This window comes from Gekko japonicus, unplaced genomic scaffold (assembly GCF_001447785.1).
Source record: "Gekko japonicus isolate JY-2015 unplaced genomic scaffold, Gekko_japonicus_V1.1 scaffold677, whole genome shotgun sequence".
NCBI lineage: Eukaryota > Metazoa > Chordata > Lepidosauria > Squamata > Gekkonidae > Gekko > Gekko japonicus.
In genome coordinates, this window is record NW_015159730.1 from 704,395 (window position 1) to 725,710 (window position 21,316).

The window sequence follows — 21,316 nt, forward strand, 5'->3', positions numbered from 1 at the left end:
TCTTTCCCTTGTTTTTATCATTCCGATTTCTCTCTCATTTTGCTTCGTTTCTTTCTTTATCAGGTCCAAGTCAGAAATCTGCTCTTTCCAGTGGTCCGCTCATCCAGAACGTGCATTCCTCCAAACGCATCCTTTTCTCTATAGTCCATGACAAGTCAGGTATGGCTATGCTGATTGGTGGGAGAATGTACAACGACTGAGGGTCACAGTCTTAGGGAGATATGGAAAAATATAGGACACTGTGTATAATAGATGTATGCTCAACATAGATCTATTTTGGGCTTCTTATTTTTATTTTTTCTATACTATTATGTAAATATTAGTGTCAAGTATTACCAAACATACGTTCACCAGAACAACACGTCAAAGTGCAGGTTTACACTATGTTCAAACATTCAAACAGCACCTTGTCAGTTTCACAATCAGTAGTCCCACAGGACTCTAGTAATTTACCCATATCGAATACAACCTTTGTCAAGGACAGTGATATACATACAAGACATAAGGCGCAATAAATTCTCTTTGTGAGTATAAAACTCTTAAAACAGCAGCATTTTTCTAGGGTCCCGTCGGAACCCTTGCGGCAAACATAATAACTTACCTAGGAGAACCTATCTCTCAAGTTCTACCAGGCTCCCTGGAAAGCTCAAGGAAATTAGCAGTGTATGGATTTCAGTTGTGTGGCTTCTCCAAATTATGTTTACATGCCCCATTCTTACATCGTTTGAACGTATAAAGTTGCCTTATACATAGTCAAACCACTGGTCCATCTTGCTCTGTATCATCTTTTCAGGCCGGCCGTGGCTCTCTGGAGTCTCAGGCAGAGAAAGGTCTTTTGCAACATCTTCTCCATGAGACCTTTTAGTGAGAACTGTCAGGGATTGAACCTGGGATCTTCTACAGAAACCCTTCCAGAAAGAATCTGCCTTATGCAGAGTCAGAGCATTGATCCGTCTTGTTCCAGTGGTTTTCAACCTCTCTGGACCTGGGACCCACTGAGTTGTGAATGGAAAGTCATGTGACAGAGTCACGTGGCTGGAAGAAGAGGAGCCAAAGTATGGATCTCGGCATTGTTAAGGTCAGGACCATGGGCAAGAGACCCAGACAGCTGGGGACAGGAAGCACAAGCAAAGCATTCAGAGGTGTCCTATACTGAGGAACGAGTCAAGGATCAGAGCCATGTTGGGATCCTCTCCGCCACGGAGTGACCTCTCCTGCTGGCACCTTTGCTCTCGAGGCAGCAGGTTCTTCCAAACTGCAGCCCAAAATGTCTGCTCCGGGGAGGCTTGTGAACCCGGCAGGAGGGGCTGCTTGGCCCACCTGAGAGTCTGTGGCTCATGACTCATGGTTTGAGTGATCTGCTCATGCTGACAGTTGCTCAACCAAAATACACTCAAGACCAGTCCTCCTTCTTTAATCCTTTCTTCTGGCATCGCCTTGTTCCCAAATCGTTGCTGTCGCACTTTGGAAAGTCCCGTGTATTCCTTCCTACCCTACCCTTCCTGCATATTCCTTCCTACCAGTTTGGTGTAGTGGTTAAGTGCGTGGACTCTAATCTGGGAGAACCGGGTTTGATTTCCCCACTCCTCCACTTGCACCTGGCTGGATGACCTTGGGCAAGCCATAGTCCTGTCAGAGCTGTTCTTGAAAAAGAGCAGTTTGTGTCAGAGCTCTCTCAGCCCCACCTGCCTCACAGGGTGCCTGTTGTGGGGAGGGGAAGGGAAAGGAGTTTGTAAGCCGCTCTGAGACACCTTTGGGTAGTGAAGGGCAGGGTATAAATCCGACCTCTTCTTCTCTTCTTCTTCTACCCTACTGCCGTTTGCAAAAACTGAGCTTGTTCTTTAGCATCATGCAGTTTACCCAGCCAGAACTCTGCAGTTGAGCCCTGACCTGGATAGCCCAGGCAAGCCCAATCTCATAAGATCGCGGAAGCTAAGCAGGGCCGACCCTGGCAAGTACTTGGAAGGGAGACCTCCAAGGAATATCAGAGGTGGGACGCAGAGGCAGGCTAATGAAGCCGCCTCTCTGAAAAAACATCCAATCCCCCAGTAGGAGTCACCAGAAGTCAACCATGACTTCCAGGCAAGCACACAAAAACACACACACACACACACAATAGATATAGAAAACCAAAAACAAACCCCCACAAAACTCTGCAGTTGACAACGCAGTCTGCTTCTGAAGCTTAGCTGATAGAATCCACACACCAGTCAACTAGGTACACATCAGGCAGCCTGCGCCCGTTTTTTAAATCCTATATTAAATAGCCTTTAACAAAACAAACATGGAGTTTAAAGGAAACTCAGGGTTAAATTACAAGTGAGGTGTGTTTGGATCTTCCCCTGTTTATTTTATAAAGTTGAAAAGCTGCTGGCAGGGTGTGGTAGGGGTGGAGCATTTGAATCAGGGCTACTGCTCTGGGAGAGGGGAGGTTTAACCCTTTCCCTTGCATTCGTTCTCAAAGAGAAGTCTCAAGCCGCTCTTTCCCAAGCCACTATCAGCCATGTTGGTGTCAGTGGTGGTGAGGAGACAGATATCCACAATGTGTCTGTCTTTCCCCTACTCTGGCTAAGAGTATCTTAAAGGAGGGGGGGTAGATTTCTTGCAAAGAAAGAGCATGTGGAGAGGGTGGGAGTGCTATGGCCACTCCCCAAATCAAATCAGAGATGCTCTTCTGTTACTTTTTAACACCGGGAAGATCTCATAGGAGCTGTGGTGGCTCAAGTGGTTAAGACGCTGAACTGCAGGCTGTGGAAGGTCGGGAGTTCAGCAGTTCGAGACCCGAGTGTGCCACATGATGGAGTGAGCTCCCGTCTCTAGTTCCAGCTCCTGCCAACCTAGCAGTTCGAAAGCAAGAAATTGCAAGTAGATAAATAGGTACCACTTCAGTGGGAAGGTAACAGCGTTCCGTGCACCTTGGTGTTTAGTCATGCCGGCCACATGACCACGGAAACGTCTTCGGACAGCGCTGGCTCTTCGGCTTTGAAACGGAGATGAGCACCGCAACCCTAGAGTCGGACTCGACTGGCTTTCGAGCAAGGGAGACCTTTACCTTTAAGATCTCATGCATAATATGTTATCAGATCTCTTTGCATAATATATAGTTGGCCTTCATCTCTGTCCATAATCTTTGAGAGCTACAGGGTAATTCTGAAGTTAAAAGTGGAGAGGGAGCCCTGACCTGGATATCCCAGGCATGTCCAATCAAGTCAGATCTCAGAAGCTAACCAGGTCCGACCCTGGCAAGTATTTGGAAGGGCGACCTCCAAGATATACCAGGGCCGGGATGCAGAGGCAGAGAACATCAAGCCACCTCTCTGAAATGTCCTAGCCTGACTAGGGGTCGCCAGAAGTCAACCATGACTTCCAGGCCTGGGTACACACACACACACAGACACACACACATACAACCCCCCACCCCCACCCCCCAAAAAAAGTGGAGAGAGGAAGGCTAGTTCATGAAGATGCTGGGACTGTTCCCTCTAACCTGTGGAGCCCTGTGAGCAAGAATTCTACTTTGTGAGCTACTGGCATTAAACTTGTGAGCGAGCGATTTGGCTGCTACATAAATTAGTTTGCTCTGGAGCCACCCTTCCTGAGCGAAGACAAAAATGTGTGAGCCGGAGGCTAAAAACCTGTGAGCTAGCTCACACTAACTCAGCTTAGAGGGAGTACTGGCTGGGAGCCAGCAGCAACACTGAATAGTGTCACTGGCAGAGCCATTGCTGAGCACGGAAACCTTCTCGTAGCTGTGGGCTCCGGCCCCGTAGTTGACTGTCCACAGAAGAATTGTCCATTGGAGGAAGACTCCGTCCTTCAACAAAAGAATCCTCACTTGGGAACTGTTGGATCGAGCGCAGGTGGGGCAAGGGGGGGGGGTGTCCGCTGTCGCAGTGCCATATGGAATCTTTTCCTGTTTTGTTTCTGCTAGATAAATGGGACAGTTTCATCAAAGAAACCGAAGACATCAACACCCTGAGGGAATGTGTACAAATTCTGTTTAACAGCAGATATGGTGAGTGGGAGGAAAACTCCTGTTTTTCATCTGCGGTGCTTGTGGCTTGCATATCATCAGGGGAGCTGACTTGCCTTGCTTTTGTGATGGGTTTGTTTTTTTTTTTTTAACTTATTTTTATTTCCTAGCAGCAGCTTAGCAGTAGAAGCCATATGCTACGTGTTCCTTCTCTTAGATGCTCTTTTGGTATAGTAGATTAAGAACATAAGAAGAGCCCTGCTGGATCAGACCAATAGTCTGTCTAGTCCAGCATCCTGTCTCACACAGTGGCCAACCAGGTCCTCTGGAAGGCCAACAACAGGGCATGGAGGCCGAGGCCTTCCCCTGATGTCGCCTCCTGGCTCTGAATGTGGAAGTTCCCCTCAGTCACCATGGCTAGTAGCCATTGATAGACCTGTCCTCCATGAATCTATCTCATCCCCTTTTAAAGCTGTTTATCCCGGTGGCCATCACTACATCCTCTGGCAGCGAATCCCACATTTGAATCACTCTCTGTGTAAAGGAGTATTTCCTTTTGTCTGTCCTGAACCTACTGCCCATCAGCTTCATTGGATGCCCTCAAGTATTTTGAGAGAAAGAGAAAAATGTCTCTTTGTCAATTCTCTCTACCCCGTGCATAATTCTGTAAACCTCTATCATCTTCCCCCTCAGCCGTCTCTTTTCTAAACTGAAAAGTCCCAGACTCTTCTGCCTTTCCTCATCGGGAAGGTGCCCCAACCCCCTCATCATCTTGGTTGACCTCCTCTGTCCTTTTTCCAGCTCTGCAATGTCCTCTTTGAGATATGGTGGCCAGAACTGTACACAGTATGCCAAATGAGGCCGCACCAGAACTCTGTACAGAGGAATGTTAACTACCCACACATTGATTAGGAGCTGCGGTGGCTCAAGTGGTTAAGACGCTGAACTGCAGGCTGTGGAAGGTCAGTAGTTCAGCAGTTCAAGACTCGAGTGTGCCGCATGATGGAGTGAGCTCCCGTCTCTGGCCCCAGCTCCTGCCAACCTAGCAGTTTGAAAGCAAGAAATTGCAAGTAGATAAATAGGTACCACTTCAGTGGGAAGATAACAGCGTTCCGTGCGCCTTGGTGTCTAGTCCTGCCGGCCACATGACCACGGAAACGTCTTCGGACAGCGCTGGCTCTTCGGCTTTGAAACGGAGATGAGCACCGCAACCCTAGAGTCGGACTCGACTGGCTTTCGAGCAAGGGAACCTTAACCTTTACCTTACACATTGATTGGGTCAATATGTGTTTTAGCCAAGAAAAAGAGAGTGAGTTTCTAGACACTCTAAATGACTGTGCTATGGAGCAGATGGTCACGGAACCTACCAGGGGAGACTTGATTTAGTCCTAAGTAACACTCAAGACCTGGTGAGAGATGTAAAAGTGATTGCACCGCTTGGGAACAGTGATCATAATGTTGTTGAGTTCAACATTTGTATAAATAGGGAATTGTCACGGAACCTACCAGGGGAGAGGCGATCCTTGATTTGGTCCTAAGTAACACTCAAGACCTGGTGAGAGATGTAAAAGTGATTGCACCGCTTGGAAACAGTGATCATAATGTTGTTGAGTTCATCATTTGTACAAATAGAGAATTGGCCAAAAAGACTCACACAACCATTTTTAACTTTAAAAGGGGTAATTTCTCTGATATGAGGGGACACGTGGGGAGGAAACTGAAAGGAAAAGTAGAAAGGGTCAAAACAATTGGGGAAGCTTGGGATCTATTTAAAACTACGATCCTAGAAGCTCAAAAAATATATATTCCGCAGGTTAGGAAAGGCACAAACAGGTATAGGAAAAAGCCTGCATGGTTAACAAACAGAGTAATGGAGGCTGTAAAAAGTAAAAAGAATTCCTTTAAGCAGTGGAAAGCTAGTCACAGTGAGGCTGATAAAACGGAACACAGGCTATGGCAAATAAAATGCAAGTCTGAGGTCAGGCAGGCAAAAAGGGAATATGAGGAGCATATAGCAAAAAACGTAAAAACCAACAATAAAACTTTCTTCAAATACATTAGAAACAGGAAACCAGCCAGGGAGGCAGTGGGGCCCTTGGACGACCAAGGGGTAAAAGGAGTATTGAAGGATGATAGGGAAATGGCTGAGAAGCTAAATGCATTTTTTGCCTCCGTCTTCACTGTGGAAGATGAGAAGTGCTTGCCCACTCCAGAACCACTGATTTCAGGAGGGGTGTTGGAAGACCTGAGTCAGATTGAGGTGACGAGAGAGGAGGTCCTAAAACTGATAGACAACTTAAAAACTGAAAAATCACCAGGCCCAGATGGCATACATCCGAGAGTTCTGAAAGAACTCAAATGTGAACTTGTAGATCTCCTGACAAAGATATGTAATCTTTCCTTAAAATCTGCCTCCATTCCTGAGGATTGGAAGGTAGCTAATGTCACTCCCATCTTTAAAAAGGGTTCCAGAGGAGATCCGGGAAATTACAGGCCAGTCAGTCTGACGTCGATACCGGGTAAATTGGTGGAAACCATTATTAAGGAAAGAATTAGTAGGCACATAGATGAACAAAACCTATTGAGGCAGACTCAGCACGGTTTCTGTAAGGGAAGATCTTGTCTCACTAACCTGTTAGTGTTCTTTGAGGGGGTGAACAAACATGTGGACAAGGGGGATCCAATAGATATTATTTACCTTGACTTCCAGAAAGCTTTTGATAAAGTTCCTCATCAAAGGCTCCTAAGTAAGCTCAAAAATCATGGGATAGAAGGACAAGTCCTTTTATGGATCAAAAACTGGCTAGTTCATAGAAAACAGAGAGTGAGTGTAGGTGGGCAATTTTCTCAGTGGAGGGTGGTAAGCAGTGGGGTACCGCAGGGATCAGTACTTGGTCCACTGCTTTTTAACTTGTTCATTAATGATTTGGAGATGGGAGTAAGCAGTGAAGTGGCTAAATTTGCGGATGATACAAAGTTGTTCAGGGTGGTGAAAACCAGTGAGGATTGTGAGGCACTCCAAGGGGATCTGTCAAGGATGGGCGAGTGGGCGTCAACATGGCAAATGGGGTTCAATGTGGCCAAGTGCAAGGTGATGCACATTGGAGCCAAAAATCCTAAATATAAATACACATTGATGGGGTCTGAACTGGCAGAGACTGATCAAGAGAGAGATCTTGGAGTTGTAGTGGATAACTCACTGAAAATGTCGAGACAGTGTGTGACTGCAATAAAGAAGGCCAATGCTATGCTGGGGATTATTAGGAAGGGTATTGAAAACAGATCAGCCAATATCATAATGCCCCTATATAAATCAGTGGTGCGACCTCATTTGGAATACTGTGTGCAGTTCTGGTCACCACACCTTAAAAAGGATATTATAGCTTTGGAAAAAGTGCAGAAAAGGGCAACTCGAATGATAAAAGGGTTGGAACACTTTCCCTATGAGGAAAGGTTAAAGCGCTTAGGGCTCTTTAGCTTGGAGAAACGACGACTGAGGGGAGACATGATTGAGGTTTACAAGATTATGCATGGGATAGAGCAGGTAGAGAAAGAGGTACTTTTCTCCCTTTCTCACAATACAAGAACTCGTGGGCACTCCATGAAATTGCTGCGCGGTAGGGTTAGAACGGATAAAAGGAAGTACTTCTTCACCCAAAGAGTGATTAACACATGGAATTCACTGCCACAGGAAGTGGTGGCAGCTACAAGCATGGATGGCTTCAAAAGGGAATTAGATAAGCATATGGAGCAGAGGTCCATCAGTGGCTATTAGCCACAAGGTATAGATAGGGACTCTGGGGCAAGTGATACTCTGTCATCTTGGTGCTTGGGGGGGGGCAACAGTGGGAGGGCTTCTCTAGTGTCCTGGCCCCACTGCTGGACCTCCTGATGGCACCTGGTATTTCTGGCCACTGTGTGACACAGAGTGTTGGACTGGATGGGCCATTGGCCTGATCCAACATTGGCGTCTCTTATTTTTTGGTTTATTCCCAATCCCTTACTTAATAATCTCTAACATAGAGTTTACCTTTTTCACCACTGCAGCACACTGAGTTGACACTTTCATTGAGCTATCCACTAGGACCCCAAGATCTTTTCCCCTCACAGTCTCAGCAAGTTCACACCCCGTTAGCCTGTACTTGAAGTTGGGATTTCTTGTCCCAATGTGCATCACCTTACACTTACCAAACCCTGGGCTTCATTTGCCACATTGTCACCCGCTCACCCAGTTTGTGGAGGTCCTCTTGGAGCGCTTCACAGTCAACCTTGGTTTTCACCATCCTGAATACTTTTGTGTCGTCTGCAAACACGGCCACTACACCAAGTCGCCCCGAGTTCCAGATCATTTCTGAATCAATTAAATAGTACCCAAGTTCTACCTAAGTTCTAGTTCATGCGGATTCACATTAACCAGGGTATGAAAAGAATAAGAGCATTTCTCCACAAGCTTAACAGTACTGTTATTACTAGACAGAAGTGGTATGTGTCGAACTCGGGGGCCTTGTTTGCCATGGAAGTTATCTGTTCTGTCTTTCTTGCCTGTACTATTCTGTATCTGGACCATGGGGTGTGTGTGGAAGGAATGGGTGATTGAATGAATGCCTGTGTGGGAACCTGCTTGCTTAGCCGCTTTGTAACTGTTTTCTTAAGAGCCTCCCGGATGGAAAGAATTTGAGTTACCTTGAAGCCTGTCTCTGCTAGCTATTCTGTCATAGACAAATAATTGGAGGCTCACAGGTGGGGGTGAGGAGCAGGGTTAGTTTTAGGCGGACTGAATGGATGGTATGATTGGATGGGTCACTGGGGGGTGCTGTTTGAATTAGCTATAATATTGGGCTGGCGCCAAACCCAGTCAGTTCTGACACAGATGGCTTCTACTTGGCACAGCTTTGTTGTTGTTCAGTCGCACAGTCGAGTCCGACTCTTCATGACCCCATGGACCACATCATGCCGGGCCCTCCTGTCTTCCATCGTGCTCCGGAGTTTGCTTAATGTCATGTTTGTTGCATCTATGACACTGTCTAACCATCTCATTCTTTGCCGATCCCTTCTTCTTTGACCTTTAATCTTTCCCAGCATCAGGGTCTTCTCCAGGGAGTGCTCCGTCCTCATTTGGTGGCCAAAGTATTTGAGCTTCAGCTTCAGTATCTGGCCTTCCAGGGAACAGTCAGGGTTGATTTCTTTTAGGATTGACGGATTTGATCTCCTTGCAGTCCAAAAGCGGCTCTCAGGAGTCTTCTCTAGCACCATCATTCAAAAGCATCTATACTTTGGTGCTCGGCCTTCCTTATGGCCCAACTCTCACAGCCTCAATGTCTCACAGCCTACATGTCTCAATAAACAAATCTTTACCAAAAGAGTGTTATTGGGAGTGAGTTTCGTGCAAGAGTCTGACAGTTTGCCCTGACCTGGATGGCCCACATGAGCTTGGTTTTGTCAGATCTTGGAAGCTGAGCAGGGTCAGCCCCGGTTAATATTTGGATGGGAGACCTCCAAAGCAATCCAGGGTTGCTATGCAGAGGCTGGCAGTGGCAAACCACCTCTGTTCATCTCTTGCCTTAGAAATCCTATGGGGTCACCATAAGTTGGGTGCAACTTGACGGTAGTGAATGGTCATGATACTTATCTTGTATGCTTGCACTGTTAAGATAGAAAACTTTTTTGGCACTTCCTCCCCCTACCCTTTTGGAGCTGCGGTGGCTCAAGTGGTTAAGACGCAGAACTGCAGGCTGTGGAAGGTCAGTAGTTCAGCAGTTTGAGACCCGGATGCCGCAAGATGGAGTGAGCTCCCAACTCTAGTTCCAGCTCCTGCCAACCTAGCAGTTTGAAAGCAAGAAATTGCAAGTAGATAAATAGGTACCACTTTGGTGGGAAGGTAACAGCATTCCGTGTGCCTTGGTGTTTAGTCATGCCAGCCACATGACCACGGAAACGTCTTCGGACAGCGCTGTTTCTTCGGCTTTGAAACGGAGATGAGCACCGCAACCCTAGAGTTGGATTCGACTGGCTTTCCAGCAAGGGAACCTTTACCTTTACCTTTTTACCCCCTACCCTTTGGAATGGATTCCCAGGAGAAACAAGGGGGGGCTTTCTCTTTGAGGGAATTTCACAAGGGTGGCAAACCTTCACAGAGGTTCAAGAAGTTCTTTGGGTCCTCTTATACTGGAGAAGATCTAAGGATTTACAGGCTGTCAAGATGCCTTGGGCATTGTTCAGTTGAGAGGGTATTTTTGCTGCTGCTCTGCTAAGAATATGTTATTGTTACTTTCTTGGCTCCCCCCCCCCCCCCCGCGTTTTTTTTACCTGCTTTGGTCCCAGTTTTGGGAGTATAAACATTTTGAATTAATCAATACAGAGAGTTTCTTCTTCATTTTATGCCCTTTTAACCCCACTGTGTTTTCTCATCTGTACCTTGTGCATGTCTATAAAATGTGTGTGTGTGTGTGTTTGGATAAATCAATTTTAAAAGCGGTTAACTGTTGCTGCAATCGGTAGATTCGGGATTTTGGAAGGACGTGCATAACTAAAATAAAATGGGAGTCAGCAGCACCTCTAAGACCAGCAGAATTTATTCCAGGATAATTTTGTTGTGAGTCAGAGACAAAACAGAGAGGGTTAAGTCTTACTTAAACGTTTCATCCTCTGCCTCCTTTGTAACAGCTGGTTTTTCAGTGCCCTGGGATCCAAGGTGGTGGGTTTTTGGAAGCTGTCATGATGGCATTCACTGAAAACATCAGCAAGAGAGGAACAGGCAGATTTGATTAATGATGATGGCTCCTTCTCCAAATGAGGGCCATGTGGAATTAAGTCTGTAAGCTCTGCCATAGTAGACGAAGGATCAGTGGTTTGATTCATTACAAGACATGCTTCACCACAGGTCATTTGAGCTTCGTTGTCGTGATCTGCTGACTCTTCGTTTCTGTATCTTGCATATAAGTCTGGTTTGCGGTTTTCCAGACATTTGGGATGCTTGCGGTTCAGTATTACAGTACTGGACTTGCGATTTGCTTGATCAAATAGGCCTTGTGCCTAGTAGTGCATTCAAAGGCAGCCATTTCCAGAAGAGACGAGTAACTGATACAAGTGATTGTGGGATCTAGGATTTCAGATGAGTCTGCTTAGTTTGCTTAGATTTGGCGGAAGGCAACAGAAGGAAGCTTATTAGTAGATTCTGTACGGTGCCGAGCTACTTACCAACAGTAGCGTGATTGGTAGGTTAGGGGATGCTGGATGGGAGGGTTGAAGGGATGTCAGCCATCAAAGAGAGGGGGCATTTCCTTGCGATCGTTGACCTTGCATTTGTGGATGATTCTCTCGAACAGACCGATGCTTGGCAAATGTTGCACTCAGTGGTGATATCTTGGGGGTGCCGCTGGAGTCTAATTTCATTCTCACATCGCTTTGTTAACTTTTGTGTTTACAAGCTAATTTGCTGCCGTCCACTGATCCTACTGGCCACCCATTCCAATGCCAGCTCTGCAGATGCCACCCATTCCAATGTCAGCTCTGCAGATGCATCGGGGCACTGTGTGGCCTCTCCTAACAGCTTACCCCCACCCTCTTTTCCCCCTGTAATGCTCCCTCTACGCTGTGGAGTCTTGTGAGCAAGAATTCTACTTTGTGCGCTCCTGGCATTAAAGCTGTGAGCAAGCTATTTGGCTGCTGCATAAATTAGCTTGCTCTGGAGCCCTCCTTCCTGAGTGAGGACAAAAATGCGTGAGCCGGAGGCTAAAAAACTGTGAGCTAGCTCACACTCACTCAGCTTAGAGGGAACACTGCCCGTAACTAGCTTTTGAGATTTTATTCCAATTTTGTCTGAAGAAGTGTGTTTTGCCCATGAAAGCTTACACTTTGAATAAAACTTTGCTGGTCTCAAAGGTGCCACTGGACTCAGACTTAGTTCTGCATCTTTGATGTCGGTGCTCTCAAAGTCTGTTGATTCCTTCAAAGCAAGCTGCTGTTCTCAAACTGTGGCTTGGGACCCCCAGATTGGTCACGACTCTCTCACACTGGGAGTCCTCAGACCAGGCAGGAGGAGGAGGAGGAGGAGGAATGGAAGTTCTTGGTAGCTCGACAGCAAATTTGTTTGAAATTGCCATAAAATACAGCCTGGTGCTCGATTGTTCTGTTCGTAAGATACGAGACCTGCCTGGTCCTGGCCCCACTGGTGGACCTCCTGATGGCACTGGTATTTCTGGCTGCTGTGTGACACAGAGTGTTGGACGGGATGGGCCTTTGGCCTGATCCAACATTGGCGTCTCTTATGTTCTTATGAGACCTGAAAAATAAAACACACGTTTATTCGTTGTTGGCTTGTGTGATAGTCTTGCAATTTATGCTGGGTGTGGGAGAGGAGTGTGGAATTAACTCTGGGTCCCAAGAAGTACAGTGAATCCTATTATGATAGAGAGACGGGGGGATCCCTTAATTGGTACTCAGGAAGGCCCTGATCTCAGAGAAAACATTCTTTCTCTGGGAAGGGAATTATAAACCTTTCAGATGGCTGGCTGAGAGATGAGTTTCCTTTATGGAAGCAAATAGGCAGGATGAGGAATGACTATTTGCCCACCCGTCGGGAAGGAGCAAGAATGAGTGGGGCAATAAAATGTTTAGGAAATGCAACCTAGTTGGATTGGAGGAAAGGTACACGCTCAGTTTCATGGTAGTTTAAAATTTAACCCTTCCAGCTGGGACAGGAAGGGTTAAAAGACCTGGACACCCTGTCAGAAGCGCACAACTGAAGGTCTAGGGATCAAAGGAAGCAAATGGAGTACGGTCTGTTTCTGGTTCATGAGAGGGAGGGCAGGAAGGGCTGCATCAGGGCTTAGTTCTTGCGGCCCTTTCTTACACACCCAGGGAAATGCTGATTGCCACTTTGGAATCAGGAAGCAATTTTTCTCTGGGCCAGTTTGGCCGGGGATCCTGGAGGTTTTTTTGGTCATCTTCTGGGCATGGAACAGGGGTCACTGGGTGTGTGTGGGGGGGAGGGATCTGTGAATTTCCTGCATTGTGCAGGGGGTTGGACTAGATGACCCTGGGGGTACCTTCCAACTCTTCGGTTCTATGTTTCTATTTTCAAAGTTCCTGTGGATTTGCATCCATTCCAAGGAAGGGAATGCCCAGGTAACACCAGTGATGCAACTGCATAACCTAGTTAACTACATATTTTATTATCTTTTCTTAGTCTGTAATACCCTGTAGCGTTTTGATATTGCTTTCCAATTCTTCGCGCTGTGGGGAAACGAGAGTGTTTATTAGTGAGTAAAGATCTTTTCCTTTTTAAAGGTTTCAGACTGTGATGAGAAATTTCACCTATGAACCTGATTGCTCATAACCTGCAGAGAACAGAAACACTTGACTGGGCTACAGTTGGCCAGGTGGTGGAGTATGTGAGATAGCCGCAGATAGAAAAAGGAAGGGCACAGCTTGAGTAGAATCACAGAATCACAGAGTTGGAAAGGGCCAGACAGGCCACCTAGTAAGTCCAGCCCCTTGCTCAATGCAGGATCAGCCTAGAGCATCCCTGACAAGCGTTTCTCCAGCCGCTGCTTAAAGACTGCCAGTGAGGGAGAGCTCATCACCTCCCTAGGCAGCTGATTCCACCGTTGCACAACTCTGACAAAACGTTTTCCCTAAGATCCAGCTGGTACCTTCCCGCCCTTAATTTAAACCCATGATTGTGAGTCCAATCCTCTGCTGCCAACAGGAACAGCTCCCTGCCCTCCTCTAAGTGACAGCCCTCCAAATACTTCAAGAGGACAATCATGTCCCCCCTCAACCTCCTCTTCTCCAGACTTGGTCTCCAGAAGAAGAAGAAGAGAAGAGATTGGATTTATACCCCGCCCTTCACTTGGAGTCTCAGAGCGGCTTACAAACTCCTTTCCCCTCCCCTCCCCACAACAGACACCCTGTGAGGTGGGTGGGGCTGAGAGAGCTCTGACACAAACTGCTCTTTTTCAAGGACAGCTGTGCCAGAGCTTGTGACTGACCCAAGGTCACATCAGCAGGTGCAAGTGGAGGAGTGGGGAATCAAACCCGGTTCTCCCAGATTAGAGTCTGCGCACTTAACCACTACACCAAACTGGCTCTCCAGGCCCCCGATCATCCTCATCGCACTCGTCTTCACCCACCATATTCTGTCCACATCCCTTTTTGGAGTGAGGCCTCCAGAACCGCACACAATACTCCAGGTGTGGCCTGACCAATGCAGTGTACGGCATGTAGCAACATTCAGCAAAATGGGGCAGATTCCCCTCTGTCCCTTGAGCAAGAACAGCGAGAATGGAGGGGAGGAGGGGAACAACTCCTTTTCTGGCCCCAGCTCAGAATGCTTTCGAAAACTGCTGTTGCAAATAAACTAATGTCATTCCTGCAAATTGTTTTCAGCTGAAGCTTTGGGTCTGGATCACATGGTTCCCGTCCCTTATCGGAAAATCGCTTGCGACCCGGAGGCTGTGGAAATCATCGGGATCCCAGACAAAATCCCATTCAAGCGACCTTGCACGTATGGCGTCCCAAAACTCAAGCGGATCTTGGAGGAAAGGCATCGCATCCACTTTGTGATCAAAAGGTACTTGTCTAATTTGGCTTGAAGGAGTCGCCAACAGCGGTTTTGAACCCGAGCAAATGCGCCTCTCCCTACTGGGCCTCTTCGGAGCCATAAGTCTGAGAACATTTTGGATTCTTCCTGGTAACAGTGCCTCCACCTTTTGCGCAGAAGAATCCAAGGGCTCCAATCAGAGGTCATTTCAGGGGGGATCGCGGGGGATAGCAGTTCCCCCGGGTGAGGTATGGGGGGCGGGGCACATGACAAAGCCCCGCCCCCTGCTTCCGCCCCCCCACTTCCGGCCCTCATTCAGCCAGGAGGAGGCAGGAGAAGAGGGAGGGTAAGTTTCTTCCTCCCTGCCTCTCCCCACCCCTGCCTGCCTGGGGCCAGGGAGGGCCTTCGGGGGCTTCCTTGCACTCCCACCAGCCTTGCAGGTCCACCGCCGGGCCCCTCATGGGGCTCGGCAGTGGAGCTGCAAGGCCGGCAGCGGCGGCCGGGACCATTGGGGGCGGGGTGTGTGGCCTTATGACACATTTCCGGTGATGTCAGGGGTGTGGCCTTATGACACACTCCCGGTGATGTCAGGGGGTGTGGCATATGCTAATGAGTTATGCTAATGAGTTCCCCTAGCTCTTTTTCTACGAAACGACTTTTGACTCCAATGCATGGAACAGTGGGGTTGGGATCCGATGTACCACTATAGCAGGGACAACTTTAGATTTCTCGTCCCTGCTGTTTCAACCTTGAAAATCACTTTTAAAAATAGTTGTTTAAATTGCTTTAAATTGATACCTCGACACAGAGAGTACTCCATCTTTCTGTGTTGTACCTCTGAGGGTGCCAGTCACAGCTACCGGCGAAATGTCAGGTCCTACAGTGCCAAGACCACGGCCGTACAACCCGGAAAATCTACAACAGCTAAATTAGTTGTTTATTTGTTGAAGTATTTCTATTCTGCTTTTGTCTGAAAAGGACCTTAAGTGGCTTACAACAGGAAAAAGCAATACCTAAATTAACCGGCGTACAGCTAGGGTTAGTCTCCAGGTAGGGCGGAACCCAGATTTCTCTTGGAATTACAACTGATCTCCAGGCTACAAAGATCAGTTCCCCCGGAGGAAATAATGTAAGAGAAACTGGGGATGAAAAACCTAAGAACGTATGAACATTCAAGAACTATAAGTTATAAGCAATTGTAATCAATTTTATACTAAAGCATAAGTACTCAAAATGTACAAAATACAATATTTGGGCATAATAGCCAGAAGCAGGGCTTTTTTTGTAGAAAAAGCCCAGCAGGAACTCATTAGCATAATAGGCCACACCCAGCAGCAGAAACTCATTAGCATATTTGGCCACACCCCTGATAGCACAGCTCATTGGCATATTAGGCTACACACCCCCATGTTACCAGAAGTGTGGTCATCCAGCCACACCCACCTTTTGCTTCTTATTCTGTTTACTTTGTTGTCAAAACCCTGGGCTTTTTTTGTAGCAGGAACTTATTTGCATGTTAGGCTACACACCCCTAATGTAGCCAATCCTAATGAGTTTCTGCTGCTAGGTGTGGCCTATTATGCTAATGAGTTCTTGTTGGGCGTGGCCAACTCAGGAGCCAGCCGGAACTCTGTTCCTGTGCGTTCCTGCCCAAAAATAGCCCTGGCCAGAAGTATACAAAATCAGAACATACAATGTAGCAGTAATATCAAAGCATTTACAATTTAACAGTTATATAGAAACAGTTAGCAGCAATATTAGAACATATAAAATGTAGCAACTATATAGGACTTCCTTAGCTTTGAGCTTAGCATTATGCAGACAGGTCCAATATGAGAGATTTCCCATAGAATCTAAGGGCTAGCCCTACTACTGTCTATAGCAACCTGAGAGGAGAAGGTGCTTCTATGAACTAGGAAGGTGATATTAGAAACCAAGAGATATCAAGACACGGTTGATTTGCTTCTGATGAAGTTTCACCACGAAACTTAGTGAAAGCCGGCTGCTTTGTAAACTGTTTCTATATAATTGTTACATTTTATATGTTCTAACAAGGGGTGGACCCGCGATACTCGCGGGGTGGGGGGGTGGGGAGGGAGGCAGAGCTCCAAACTGAGCTCCAAAGTCAGAAGGCGGAGGAGGAAGCAGCAGGAGGAGGTAAGTCCCCCCCACATCCTGCCGGTTCCTCCCCCATATTCTCCACCACCCCCCGCTCGATCTCCCCCCTCTGGCCTTCCCTCCCCCGGCTCCGAAGCGAGGGCCAAGTGGCGAGCCGCTCGGTCCTCGCTGCTCTCTCTCCTTCCCCCCCGGCTCCAAAGTGAGGGCCGAGCGGTGAGCTGCTCGGCCCTCGCTGCTCTTCCCCCCCTCCCGGCTTGCTGCTCGCCTCGCTGCTCTCTTCCCCCCAAAGCGGTGGCGGCAGCGGCGAGGGAGGTCGCAGAGCGTTCCCTGCGCATGCGCACGGGAGGCTCTATCAGTTTCGGGGGGATTTAAACATCCCCCCGATATTTTTTACAGGGTTTCTGATTTTTGTGCACACCTGGGGACTGCCCCACGTGTGCACAAAACTCCCTCCCCCCCAGGTGCCCCCAGTGCGCGGATTTAGGTATCCGCACACCAGGGGGCGACTTCAGAATTAGATATATAGATTAGTATGAATACACCAGTCCTTCCACTACATGGCCACTGGCCTAAACACTCCATCTGCCTGGCTGGAGAGTGGAGAGTCACATGATATTCTAACTCGTACATGCTGCCCCTAGTGGAAGATCTTGAGAATGCAATGTAACAACAATGTAAAAGCTAAAACTATTCTATGGCCCCAGTCACACGGCAAAGTTGCCGCGGGAGAGGCACGAGAGTCCCGCGGATTTTCCGGGCGCGATCTCACCTAAACATCTGGGGAGCGCAGTGCTCCCATGGCGAACCCGTGGCGCCCTGCCGAAACCGCAGGGCAAGGGTGGGTGTCTGACTGTGTTTCCAGTGGACTTCCATGGCATCCGGCGCTCGCCCATGTCCCGTCGCAAAGAAGGGTTGTTTTTTTCAAGTCTCCACAGGATGCGCACAAGCACCCAACGGAGCATGTGCACAAACAGGAAGCAGTGTTTGCCACAGGAGCCGCACGGCATGAGTGCCAGTTTGAACACGCCGTGCTGCTTCTTTGCTGCGCTGCGGACTAGCCATCTGATCTGCACCTGACGCCTACCCACGGGACCTCCAAAGGACTTTTGATCAGGCTGCCGCGCTTTATTTTCCTCTGGGGCAATTAGCCACGCCTCCCCCCCCCGCGCATTTTCTGGCCCGTGTGACCGGGGCCTATGTAGGCCAACAACATAAAATATAAATGCTAGTCTTCATATGCAAACTTTTTATGGGACTCCAGGAAACTCTCGGGCTCCCTTTGGGCCTCCTCTGGTCCCAAGGGCCCTGGAGCAATGCACCTGCTGCTGCCCCCCCAACATAGTGTCTGGATCCAGGAGTTGCACCGCGGTAATGATGACCATAGACTCACCTGTGCCCACCTCCTGTGCTGCCCCTAGCAGGGTCTGAGCTGAGTGGCTCTAATAAAGGGGTTGCATCATGTAGTGATAGCCAAAACAATATCTGAATTTAGGTTTATAGAAGAGTGGTTCATCAGTTGTGACTAACTAAAAGGGAACCTGAATACTAGTGCTAGAAGGCAGCACCAGGGAAAGGCCTTTGTTTCTATGCCGTTTTTGTTGGCTTTTCAGGTCAGCTGTCCGACCACTGTGTGAAACAGGATGCTGAAGCAGATTAACCACTGGTCTGATTCAGCATGGCTCTTCTTATGTTCTTATACACAATTTCCTTCCCACCCAACAGCCAACCTACCTTTATCTGTCTCTCTATCTGCAACTTTCCATCTCCACACCCCTCCCCCACAGCCTCTACCTAGAAAAATTACAGTCTTTCTCCACAGTGGGGTAGGCTTACCAAACGCCGGCGGGGGAAATCTATTTCCTGGCAGGATGCGTGCCGCGGGGGACGGCTGTGCGCGCTGCACCCGCCGTCGCCAGGATGTGACGCTCCGCGTTACCCTGGCAACGGGACCCAAACAGCCCCGTTGCCAGAGTAACGCGGAGCGTCACATCCTGGCGACGGCGGGTGCAGCGCGCACAGCCGTCCCCCGCGGCACGCATCCTGCCAGGAAATAGATTTCCCCCGCCGGCGTTTGGTAAGCCTATGCCCAAATATTGTATCTTGTACATCCTGAGTACTTATGCTTTAGTATAAAATTGATTACAATTGCTTATAACTTATAGTTCTTGAATGTTCATACCTCCTTGGGTTTTTCATCCCCAGTTTCTCTTATATTGCTTCCTTTATACTGGGAGGCCTGTGTTTCCTGTTTATCCCCTGGAGGAAAGGGCAGCTTTGGAGGGTGGACTCTGTGGCAGCTCATCCCCGCCGAGCTCCCTCTTCTCCCCAAGCTTCACCCGCAAGCACAAGTAGATTCCACAAAAGCATCTAAAGTGAAGCTCTTGCCGCATTGCTGTTGTGTTGTTGTTTTTCTTTACAGGGGTGGGAGGGAGCAGCAACTCCGGTGATGAAGGGCTGTTGGGGCTTGCCACTTGGGGACTTGCCACATTGGTCCTGGTTTGTGTTGGGATTCGCTGGTCTGGCATTGGTTGTGTTGTGTGCTGGCCCTGCTGGGATTCTCTGGTTTGATTATGGTTCTGTTGGGCTTGTTGGTGGTTTGCACTCAGAGGCCTCTGATTCCCCCCCCCCCCCATAGCACACAACAGAAACAAGGAGGGGGGCTGGGGGCACCTTGTTCAGGGGCCTACAGAATTTGACCCCATGGTTCAATCTGCTGTAAACTGGTGTGTGTGTGTGTTTAGTGGACAGGCGACATTAGGTTTCCTGCAATTTTGGTATCAACTGCTTCAAAAGTAGCCACTTCACCTCCCAAGCAGTGTTCCCTCTAAGCTGAGTTAGTGTGAGCTAGCTCACAGTTTTTTAGCCTTCGGCTCACACATTTTTGTCTTAGCTCAGGAAGGATGGCTCCAGAGCAAACTAATTTATGCAGTATCTGAATTGCCCGCTCACAACTTCAATGCCAGTAGCTCACAAAGTAGGATTTTTGCTCACAAGACTCCACAGCTTAGAGGGAACATTGCTCCCAAGTCCCCCTTTTTCCTACCTGAAATTGCCCCATGCTTGATAACGGTTGTGTGGCGACCTGTGTTTCAAGATTGGGGTCGTCCACTGTCACATCTAATTCCACTTTGGTTTCCTTATGCAAAAGGCCAGATACAAACATAACACATAAATGAGTTATCTGTTAAGACTCAAGGTGTGTGCTCATAATTTTGGGAGCCTAAGTCTTGTAGGGGGCATGCTCCAAGACTGCCAGGGGCAACCTCCTCACTCAGATTCAACTGTGCGTGGCATTAAATAATAGTAGCAACAGGTTCTCTGTCATTTATCTGGGAAAAGTGCAGAGGAGGGCAACCAAGATGCTTAGGGGGTTGGAGCACCTTTCCTATGAGGAAAAGCTGAAGAGTCTGGGACTTTTCAGTTTTGAAAAGAGATGACTAAGGGGGGGGACATGGTTGAGGTTTATACAATTATGCATGGGGTGGAGAGAGTTGAGAAACAGAACCTTTTCTCCCGCTCCCAAATACTAGAATTCCAGGGCATCCAGTGAAGCCGATGGGCAGTAGATTCAGGATGGACAAAAGGAAATACTGTTTTACACAGAGAGTGATTAAAATGTGGAATTTGCTGCCAGAGGAAATAGTGCTTTAAAATGGGATTACATAGATTCATGGAGGATAAGTCTATCCATGGCTACTAGCTGTGGTGACTGAGGGGAACCTCCATGTTCAGAGGCACCAAACCTCTGAATCCCAGAGCCAGGAGGCAACATCAGGGGAAGGCTTTGGCCTCTATCCCTTGTTGTTGGCCATCCAGAGGAACTGGTTGGCCCCTGTGTGAGACAGGATGGTGGACTAGATGGATCACTGGCCTGATCCAGCAGGGCTCTTATATTCTTATGTTCCTAGACTGCTTTAAGGTCTTCAAACTGCATTGCAGACCAAAGTCGCAGCTGATGTATTCTTTTCTCCTTCCTTCACAGGATGTTTGATGAAAGAATTTTCACAGGTAAGCATACACCGCTTCCTTAATTATCTTGTCTTGCTGGACAAATTGCTTTCTGGTTTGCCTAGATAAACGTTGTACAGAGGCGTGTGTTCTGTGGGCCGTGATTAAATCCTTTTGTTTAAAGTGTGTTTTGCATCTTATTTCATCCTGTCGCTTAGTCAGTGCCTTGGGTAACCGTACGTTTGGATCCACATGCCCCAGTCACACCCTCCCCTGGAAACTCAAGGTCACCTGCTTCTCCAGGCCAACCTGGATGGGCTGTTTTGAGATCTGTGAATGGATCTCCAAAGTGGCCCTTATTAGTACATATCAGCCATATGGACCACTGATTTACGAGGCTCTGTTGCTATTACGATCTTGGTTTTCCTGCACAGGTGGCCTATAAATACCATAACTGAATAAAGAACCTTTTCCGATGACAGCAGGGGTGGCCAAACTTGCTTAATGTAAGAGCCACATAGAATAAACATCAGACGTTTGAGAGCCGCAAGACATGAACAGATATTACATGTTTTTTTGGGGGGGATATGCAGATTTGCTTTTTATTAACATTTAAATGAGTCTGCCAAAAATAATAACAAAAGGGGTGAAGGCAGATAGAGATGATGATATTTATTTGTCCAATGATATTTGTTTGCTAATGATATTTAGCTTCCCCAGCCGCCCTGCTGGGA

The 21,316-nt window shown here is 47.9% G+C and overlaps 1 protein-coding gene across 1 annotated transcript in view; it reads left to right on the plus strand.

Moving 5' to 3' along the window:
* Positions 1-21,316, plus strand: part of GTF2IRD1 (GTF2I repeat domain containing 1) — a 189,378-nt gene that overhangs the window by 114,757 nt on the left and 53,305 nt on the right. The window contains exons 7-10 of the mRNA XM_015427957.1: positions 64-159; positions 3,932-4,015; positions 14,363-14,546; positions 20,617-20,642. Coding sequence (XP_015283443.1) covers positions 64-159; positions 3,932-4,015; positions 14,363-14,546; positions 20,617-20,642 — 390 coding nt within the window. The remainder of the gene's footprint in view (positions 1-63; positions 160-3,931; positions 4,016-14,362; positions 14,547-20,616; positions 20,643-21,316) is intronic.